At 36.1% G+C, this 10,782-nt stretch overlaps 1 protein-coding gene across 1 annotated transcript; it reads left to right on the plus strand.

Moving 5' to 3' along the window:
* The first annotated feature begins 1,648 nt into the window (after positions 1–1,648).
* LOC145569695 (uncharacterized) lies at positions 1,649–2,299 on the plus strand. Its single transcript, XM_081628872.1, has 2 exons — positions 1,649–1,974; positions 2,071–2,299. The coding sequence occupies exons 1-2, from the start codon at positions 1,649–1,651 to the stop codon at positions 2,297–2,299; spliced, it is 555 nt and encodes a 184-aa protein (XP_081484998.1).
* Positions 2,300–10,782: the final 8,483 nt, after the last annotated feature.

Raw genomic sequence — 10,782 nt, forward strand, 5'->3', positions numbered from 1 at the left:
ATAGTTAATTGAAAAAGTTGATGCAATAAGAGTTAATGGAGTGTATTATTGAAAATATATGTATATTGGAGGCTAAAGATTTTTTTTGTATGAAGTACTTTGTATAAAATTTATCATTATTTTACAATACAAAAAAGTTTGATTGTATAAAGTGAGCTATATAAATATATATAAATTAATAAAAATAAAAGGCATCATCTATTTATGATCGAAAGGTGTGATACGTGTTATAACGCATATTTATTTCGTTGATTATTTCTCTCTTAAAGAAAAAAAGTAATAGTTCGGAAGATTTGGAATAGTGGATACAGAAAGTGGATAATTCGTTCTACTCATAACAATGACTTAGTACAATAACTTTATATGGACAACCAATTGTTCAACATAGGTTTATTTAACGAGTCAATACACAATTCATATTAAGGCAAATTTCATTATCAGATCGGTCAGCTATAAATTTCAAGTTTGATTAGGTCTAATTGTTGAGTAACTCTTGCTAATAATCATACATTCATACATATGCACCTAATCATACTATCAAAACATCCTAGTTGTGCAAATCCCATAAATTGCACACGAGTACCTCTAAGTGTACTCTAAAACTTTATCTTTTGAACATTAATAAGAGTAAAACCTTTAAGAAGATATTGAGTGAAAGAGTGAGAAAATTTATGGAGGGGACTCACGTGTGCATAGAGAGCTTACTTAATGCTAGTGTTTCGGTCCATAATAACAATAACAAGGAATGTTTCCATTTTTCTAAATGCATTGCTTAGAATGGGATTTCTCGGATCATGGGCTTCTTGGATCATGGGATGCTACTTTCTTACTCCTTAAATTTATTTATTTTTAAATTAATTTTGCGGTCCACTCTATTAATCCGTCAAACTTGAAAGGCAGACAGCTTTCATAGAATCCGATATCATCCATGATTCCTTCACAATCATTTATATATTTTTTTTATTATTAATTTTTGTTGTAATATTGTAAGGGAAGTTAGGTAGTTAGCTATAATAGCTAGGGTATAAGATATAATATGAAACTATCAATTCTAAGTGTTTAGCTTAATATTAACCCTGCCTTGAGTATACTCAAGAAAACCACAAATTATAAATTCTAAGTGTTTAGCGTTTACTACAAATTCTCCTCCTAAAAATCATAAATAAACCAAAATAAATACTATGAAATAATAATTAGATAATCTTAAATATAATAAAGGATATTATAGTCATTTTCTCAAGAGTATCAAAGCCGTTATACAGCAATGATTAGCTAGATATTTTTATGCCTTTTTGTACTGTCCTGTAATTGCTAGGATGGTTCCTTATAGCTGTTATTTTGTTTTCAGTGTAAGGATATTCTCCTTTTTTTTGTTTTTGGGTGTACATAAGCAGATTGTACTGCTCTTCTGCTAATCAATGAGAAATGACTGAACATTCCCTCTGCTGATATTCTGCCCTTGCATTCTCCTGTGTCCTCTTGCACAATTGATCTTATTTTACTCTTTATGGTATCAGAGCAAGGTTGTGCAAGGGACTAAGAATAGCAGACATGGAATAGCTTTCTCATTATTTGAATACTTTGTATCTCTACTGAAGTTCTTCATCAAATTTTCTTTCCTTCTTTTTTTCTTTCTCTGTAACTGGTAATGGCAGATAATGCAAACAGTCCTCTCTATCTGCATCCAAACGATGGATCTTACACAATAAGTGGTGATAAACTCACTGGAGCAGCAGACTACAGATCTTGGAGAAGATCCATGGAAATAGCTCTCACAGCAAAGAAAAAGATTGGGTTTGTTCTGGGAACTGTTATGAGATCTACCTTTGCTCAAGACCCTGTCAAAGCAGATCAATGGGATACCTGTAACTCAATGGTAATCACTTGGATCCATGCTTGTTTATCTGATACTATTAAAAAATATGTCTTGTATGTTAATAGTGCTAGAGAAACTTGGGTGCAACTTGAAAAAAGGTTTTCTATGTCAAATGGGTCTAGAAAGTATAAGTTGAATAGAGATCTCTACAATTTAAGGCAAAATAACAGTTCTATAAATGGCTAATATACTAGTATGACTAGTCTGTGGGAAGAAATAGACTCAATGAATGCTTTGCCCGCTGTATCTGATACTTCTGCTGATATTAGAAATCTATTGACTACTATCTCGAAATATCAAGAAGAAAATAGGTTGTTTCAGTTCTTGAATGGCTTGGATGATGTTTTTGGTGCTGTGAGAACTCAGCTTCTCATGTTGACACCTCTGCCAACTGTTGAATCTGCATGTTCTATGCTGCACTAAGAGGAGAGTCAAAGAGAGGTATTGAATGTGTCTGGATTGGAACCCACTTTGTCAGCTATGTATAGTCGTGGTGGTGCTGTGGTGCACACTGGTTCTAAAAACACCAAAGTCAGTCAGATGAACAATAGTGATAGAGTGATTGAATGTAGTGCCCACTTGTGGTGGAAAGGGTCATTCTTAATATAAGTGTTGGACTGTTGTTGGGTATCCAAAGTGGCACCACAAACAAAAGACTAGAATTGTGAAGCCTGGATCTAGATTTCAGGATCAGAAATGGAACAGCAGGGCTGCACCAAAGATTGCTGCTGTAGCTCAAACTTCAAATAGCAACTCAGGAAGTGTCACTCTCACTCAACAACAGTTTGAACAACTTCTTAAAGCTTTGCCAGGAGGTAGTGGTGCTAAAGACAGTGAAACTGATGAGGATTTGGATAACAGTTTCTCTGGTATGGTGTCCTATAATGTTGCTGTGTCTAACACAAATGAGTGGATAATAGACTCGGGAGCCTCAGACCATATGACAACAAACTTGAGTATAGCAATTGACCCTAGAATGTGCAAAGAATGTCTTAAGATCAACTTGCCTACAGGTGATACAACAAGAGTAACTCACCTGGGAACAGTTGAGCTTCCCAACTCTCTATTTCTGAAGAATGTTCTAATTGTGCCAAATTTTAAGCACAATCTTCTGTCAGTTTAGAAATTGCTAAAGGACTCTCAATGTAAAGTGACATTTCATAAGTCACACTATGTGATCAGAGATATGGTTACAAAAAAACAAAAAAACAAAAAAAAAAAAAAAAAAAAAAAAAAAAAAAAAATCTAAGGAATAGGGAAGGCTAGAAATGGTCTCTATTACCTTGCTGACAGTGATGTGAATTTGCTGTCAAGTGAATCTGAGTCAGAGAAACCCTCTCATCCCACAAGTCTTTATGTAACATCTGAGGCCAAATTGGTGCCATTTTCTATATGGCATCACAGACTGGGGCATGCCTCCTTGGGAAAGCTCAAGCACATTGAGTGTGTGAAAAAGACAATCAAGAAAAAATTTCAAGTTTGTGTGACCTGTCCCATGGCAAAGTTCACAAAATTTCCATATGAACTCAGTGAATCTCATGCCTCTGCTCCATTTGAATTGATTCACATGGACATTTAAGGTCCATACAAGGTGTGCACTAGAGGAAAATATATATACTTTCTTACCATAGTTGATGACTATTCTAGAACTACATGGATCTATTTGTTGCAACAAAAATCTGAGTCTTTGTCTAAGCTTGAGATTTTTCAGAAGTATGTGCAAAATCACTTTGGCTTCAAAATTAAATTTCTGAGATCTGATAATGCTCTTGAGTTCCATGATCAACACTGTCAGGTATTCTTTGACAAGCTGGGAATTATTCATCAAACCTCTTGTGTTGATAGACCTCAGCAAAATGCTAGAGTGGAGAGAAAACACAGGCACATTCTTGAAACTGCAAGGGCTTTGAGGTTTCAAGCTGGCCTGTCCTTGGAATATTGGGGTGATTGTGCCATGATAGTTGTTCATCTTATCAACATGCTTCCTTCTTCTATCTTGAACAACAAAACTCCATATGAAATGTTGTTCAAAAAGTGTCCTAATTAACTACTCACATCTTAGAGTGTTTGGTTGTTTGGCATTTGCAGCAAATCCAAGCATTGTAGCAGACAAGTTCAAACCTAGAGGAGTGGCATGTTTGTTTCTAGGATATCCTGCTACTCAGAAAGGATACAGCTTGATGGAAATAGAAACAAAGAAAATATTTGTTTCCAGGGATATGAAATTTGAAGAAACAATCTTCCCTTTTTAGAAAAATTCTCTTGACAAGTATATGAAGCTTGTTCCTGGTATTCTAAATCAGACTGAAAACTTCATAAATCTGTTTTTTGATGAACAAATTGAGATGGGTGAAAATGATGAAATTGCTGCAGAACAAGAACAAATGACAGAACCTCAGCAACACTCTAAAAATGCTGAAACTGCAGAAACTGAAAATGATTCTGAGGAAATTCATCATGAACCTCAAATGAGACAGAGTACAAGACCATCTAGACAACCTGTCTGGATGAAAGCCTATGTTCAGCTGGGAAAAAGATCAAGACAGCCAATTGCAAATATGGCTGACACAGTTGTAAAACCTTAGTTTTACTGTTTCATGCCAACCCTTGAAGAGAATAGTGATCCAGTTCTGTATAGAGATGCAGTCACTAAACAACATTGGGTTGATGCAATGAATCAAGAAATTAACCAGTGTGAGAAAAATGGGACCTGGATAGTGACTGCTCTACTAAAGGGAAAGAAAGGGATTGGTTGTAAATGGATTTACTAAACCAAGTATAAATCCAATGGTGAAATAGAAAAACACAAAGCAAGGGTAGTAATTCTTGGCTGTAGACAGCATATGGACTGGATTATGGAGAGACTTTTGCCCCAGTAGCAAAAATGACAACTCTCAGAGCTTTGTTAGCAGTGGCAGCTATGAATGAATGGTTCACAACTCAAATGGATGTAGCAAATGCATTCTTGCATGGTGACCTTGAAGAGGAGGTATATATGTCCATGCCTGCAGGATATTCTGGAATAGGCAGCAGAATCTCTATTGATCCTCTAGGAAATAATCCAAGCAATAACTCAACTCTGGTTTGCAAGCTGGAAAAATCATTTTATGGGCTCAAGCAAGCTCCCAGACAATGGTTCATAAAGCTATCCACCTCTCTAGTATCTTTTGGATACACTTAATCAAAAGCTAATTACAGCTTGTTCACCAGAATGCAGGGCAATTCCATAACTGTAGTATTGGTATATGTTGATGATTTGCTGATCACAGGCTACAACAAGGAAGAAATCTCAAGAATCAAGAGAATGTTGGCATCTCACTTTCATATGAATGACCTAGGGTCTTTAAGGTATTTTCTGGTTCTGGAAATTGATCATACTGATCAAGGCGTTTTTATCTCCCAGAAGAAATTCACAACTGACTTGCTGAGAGAGGAAGGGTTGTTAAATGTGAAACCTCCTAAGCTTCCCATTGACTCTCATTTGAAGCTCTCTGCTGATAAAGGAACACCTCTCCCAGATCCTGCTAGATATCAGCAATTGTTAAGGAAGCTGATCTACTTGACAATTACCAGACCTGATATATCCTTCACTGTCCAGTTGCTTAGTCAATTCATGCATTTCTCTCACTTCAACTCATATGCAAGCTGTGAAAATATTGCTAAGATACCTAGCTAGCACTGTCTCTCAAGGTTTATTACTTGCTAGCTCTTCTGCATCAGATTTGGTTGTATATTGTGATAGTGACTGGGCCAGTTGCCCAACTACTAGAAGATCCACAACAGGTTACTGTATCTTGCTGGGAAAATCTACTATATCTTGGAAAGTAAAGAAACAGTCACTGGTGGCTAGATCTTCTGCTGAAGCTGAGTACAGGGCAATGGCTCTTACAGCATGTGAAGTGACTTGGATGAAGTCTTTGCTTAAGGACATGGGCATCAAATACTTAGGGCCAGTACTTATGCATTGTGATAATCAAGCAGCATTGGCTATAGATGCTAACCCAGTGCTGCATGAAAGAACAAAGCATGTTGAAATTGACTGTCACTATGTGAGGGACATAGTTAACCTGGGGGATTTAATCACTCAACATGTATCTTCTCATAATCAACTGGCTGACATACTCACAAAAGGTCTGTCCATCAAGCCATATTGCGCAAGCTGGGTGCTTTCTCCTCTGCCAGCACACAGCTTGAAGGGGGATAATAATGAAGGAGTTTTGTCTTTGATAAGTGCAATTACTAGATATATCAAGGATCACTATTATGTAGATAATAAGTTCGTTCTTTTGGGTCGTCATTATCTGTTGCTAGACTATGATCATTGATCTTTGGGCTATCAAATAGTTCAAAGCCCACTAGAATGGATCCTATGAGGTCACACAACAAAGGTATTGGGTTAAGCAAGTTAAAGGCTCATTTATGGGCCTCATGAACAAGTAACCAATCATGAATTGGATTGGGCTAGTATAGTTAGATTAGAGTTAGGATTTGGGCTTTGTCATGGACTCTTATTTAGAGATGAGATCTAGAAATAAAGTCCATGTCTAGGGTTGTATGACACAACACAATTAACAGTTAATTGTGCACCAAGCAACCAGTAATCCAAACCTCTATCTCCCTCTCTCTCTATACCACACGCCTATCCCCTCCCTTCGTGGTGGTTCGTGATTTGTTCGTTGCTCGTTCTACTACATAGAAGGTCAATTGAAGTGTTCGATTGCAACTAACTAGCATTAGTGGAAGACTTAATCTGTGCATGTGGACCAAATAGAGGAATCACGCTTGAGGTTCTTTATCTCCCCTGTTCTTGTTCGATTGCACGTGGAATCACGCTTTAAAGGTATTAATTCTAATTCTTTATGTGTTATGCATGATCTTGGGATTAGGTGCTATATATGAATATGATTCATGTTTTCCGCATTCGTACCTATAAACTCCTACAAATAAAGGATATTACAATCATTTTCTCAAGAGTATCAATGCTGTTATACAGCAATGATTAGCTAGATATTTTTATGCCTTTTTGTATTGTCCTATAATTGCTAGGAAGGTTCCTTATAGCTCTTATTTTGTTTTCAGTGTAAGGATATTCTCCTTTTTTGTTTTTGGGTGTACATAAGCAGACTGTACTGCTCTTCTACTAATCAATGAGAAATGACTAAACATTCCCTCTGTTGATATTCTGCCCTTGCATTCTCCTCTGTCCTCTTGCACAATCGATCTTATTTTACTCTTTAAAATATATTTGCAGCTTTATAATTTATTAAAACTCTCATTTTATAAAAATTTTAAAACTCTTATAAAAATCAATACAAAAAAAACTAAATCGAAAGCTCTCAGCCGGCAACCACCAAATAAACTCCTCCCAAGCGGTGTTAGCAATCAATTTTAGTTACAATATTGTAAGGGAAGTTAATTAACTAGTTAGCTATAAGCTAGGGTGTAAGATGTAACATGAAATTATGAATTCTAAGTGTTTAGCTCAATATTAACCCTTACTTTTTAGATTTTAATTAATCTAAATTTTAAAGTTTATAAGTTTAATTTTTAAATTTAAATTCGTAAAGATGAATTAATATTTGTCATTGAATTTAAATGATCTGAATTTTAAAGAGTAATAATTATGTAGCGTTTTCAATTCTCTTTCTAAAAATCACAAATAGACCAAGATGAATACTATGTAATAATAATTACATATAACTAGCATTTTGGCCCGTTCGATGCACGGGTTCTTATCTATGTTATTTCATATGTGGGTATGTTTTTCAATAGTTGAAACTTTTGATATGAAATACAAAGTAATTGTTTCATTGCTAAAACTTAAAAGGAAAAAAAAAATGAGGGTAGAATTGTGGAAAAAGATAAAGGAATTTAGATACGTATATATACATGAAGATTGTAGGATATGAAATGACATATTGGTTTAAGTTATATTTTAAGTCTATTAGTTGAAAAGACAATTTTTATATAATTCAATTCATAAGTTTATGTGATGTATATCAATAGGTTCAACTTTATTTTATTATTTTTTTTTGGTGCAAAACTTTATTTTATTATGATGGAAATGAAACACTTCATTTTCTTAATTGAATTTGCAAGTTATAGAATGTATAAAGACTTAAACAAAAAGATCAAAAGGGGTGACATGTATCATATGTGGTAGTGAGTAACTTGTGATGACATGTGTCATATGAAAAATTATGGTTTGTGTTTTTAAATACTAAGTATAGATAGATTGTTACAAAAACCCAATTCAATACTACATAATTATTACTCTTTAAAATTCAAATCATTTAAATTCAATGACAAATATTAATTAATCTTTACGAATTTAAATTTGAAAATTAAACTTATAAACTTTAAAATTTTGATTAATTAAAATCTAAAAAGTAAATGATAGAAGAAAAAAGTTTTTTTTTTTTTAATTTTTTTATTTAAGCTTTCAAATACACACCACCATTATAGTGGTAGCAACGGGAGCTAGTTGTGGACTTGTGGCTAGCATCTTTGTTGGACCCCTATCGGTGGTCGTTGCTCCTTTTGGTGGTCGGGGTCCCTTCTTACCATTGCTTTATTTTTTTTATCAAAACTTAAAAATAATTAAAATGCTTAATTCTTTGAAAATTTGAGCAAATATTGAAAACTTCTACAAAAAGGGTATTTATACTACTCCATTTAAGTCATAACTTGTCTAAAACTTTTAGCTTGTCCATCTTTTTTTTTTGAGGGGAAACGTTAGCAGGATTATTATTTCAAATCAAGATCCGACAAGGCTAAAACACCTTGCGGGATAGAGTCAATACAAATAAGCTCCGAACAATCACGAGTATCCCATCTTGCAACAAGGTGGGCTACTGTATTTCCTGCTCTACGAATATGAGAAATATTAAAAACATGAAAATTGCTAGCTAACAGCCGAATATCATCATATATAAGCCAAAGGGGAGAGACCCCAATTTCAGCCTTGCCAATCTTGCTCGTAACTGACAATGCATCGCCTTCAATCCACACCATCGAGTGACCCATTCTCCTAGCCATCTTGCACCCAAACCGAACAGCAGCAGCCTCCGCCAATTCAACCGACCAGTTCATCGGGAATCGCTTTGTGGCAGCCCACAAGATCTTACCAGCACTATCCCTTGCAACCGCTCCAAGACCCCCAGCAACACCAACACTAACATGGGCATCAACATTGATTTTAATAGTGTCTGGCAGAGGGCACTTCCACTTTGTTACGCAACTCTGTCTTGCGAGAGCAGGGGATTGCACCACTTTCTTGGTGTATGAACAGTGTTCACGCATCATTCGAAGAAACCCAGCAGCAACATACCTCATATCAAGCTCTTCCCTCGCAAAAACACGCTTGTTTCTACAAAACCAAACAGCCCACGCAATGGTTAAAATGCTTCTGAAATCATCCCTCCCAACTCTTGTGTTCATCCATAGCAGCCATTCTGTAAAGGGGGCGTGACGTGGGGAGTCAGCAATAATGTCATTAAGATCAAAAGAAGTCCACACTTGTTGCACACTAGAGCACTCAAATAGCGCATGAGCGATGGATTCCACCTCAATACCACACCCACTGCAGCAATCATCCAAGGCAATGTGACGACGATGAAGCTCTTTTTTGACCCCCATACTACCTTTGCAAGCTTTCCACACAAAGTGGCTAAGCTTCGAGGGGCCACCAAGACCCCACACCACACTCCACATCTTCCTCTCATCCTCATTCAACACATGAGTAGCCCCTAATTTACCAAGCCAACAAGCAGATTTTACACTAAATTCGCCATTACTTGTTGGCCACCAGTAGTGTGTATCCTTTGGTAAATTATTAGAAAGAGGGAGTTGGAGAATAAGCTTGCAAACCTCGTCAGGGAATAATTGGCGCAGCACATCTTCATTCCATTCGCCACATTGTAAATCAATAAGCTCAGACACACGAAGTTCAGGATCAAAAGAACTATCATGTGAAGGGATCACATCTCCTGGCAGCCAAGAATCTAGCCAAACTTTGATGTCAGCACCACACCCAACTCTCCACTTAAGGCCATCAATTAGCAAGGATTTCGACCCCCATAAGCTCCTCCAAGAGTAACTCGGGTTATAGCCTCGATAAGCTTCCAATATCGAGCTATTTTTAAAATACCTTGATTTTAAAATAGCGAAGAGTAAAGGGTTTGGATTGCTATATAATCTCCACATTTGCTTGGCTAAGAGAGCTTGATTGAAGACTTTTAAGTCCCTAAAACCCATACCCCCCCCATAGATTTCGGTTTTCACAAAGAATCCCAACTATGCCAATGCATTTTCCTTGTAGTGTCTGTCGAACCCCACCAAAATCGAGCCAAAATAGCATGAATTTCATCAATAAGTCCATCCAAGATTCTTAATATACTCATCATGTAGGTCGGGATCGCTTGAGCTACCGCCTTGATCAAGATTTCTTTTCCGGGTCTAGATAAGAGCTTTTCTTTCCAACCTTGAATTTTCCACCAAATTCTCTCCTTTATGCTTGCAAAGATGGTTTTTTTTTTATTTTCCAATGATAGTCGGTAACCCCAAATATTTTTCATGTTTTTCTACTTCTCTCACCCCCAAAATATCAACAATTTCTTTTCTCCGATCTTCCTCTACTCCCTTGCTAAAGACAACATCTGTTTTTGTCAAATTGACACTTTGCTCGGATGCTCTTTCATATTTGCTGATGATGTCAGCTACAACCGAGCATTCACTAACAGTAGCTCTAACAAAGAGAAGGCTATCGTCTGCAAAAAATAAATGAGATACTCTGGGGCCAAAGAGAAGGCTATTGTCCATCTCGTTTAATTGGTTAACAAAATTTGATGTTTAATATTATTCAAGAAAATTTTTATATTATTTTATTTAATATATAAATCTATCTA

This window comes from Chenopodium album, chromosome 2 (assembly GCF_948465745.1).
Source record: "Chenopodium album chromosome 2, dcCheAlbu1.1, whole genome shotgun sequence".
NCBI lineage: Eukaryota > Viridiplantae > Streptophyta > Magnoliopsida > Caryophyllales > Amaranthaceae > Chenopodium > Chenopodium album.

Bases quoted from the DNA above. Each gene is read 5' to 3' on its own strand.
- LOC145569695 (XM_081628872.1), top strand. From the start codon at position 1,649: ATGGCAGATAATGCAAACAGTCCTCTCTATCTGCATCCAAACGATGGA. The intron at 1,975-2,070 runs GTTTTCTATGTC...CTAATATACTAG, and splicing joins TGGGTGCAACTTGAAAAAAG to TATGACTAGTCTGTGGGAAG.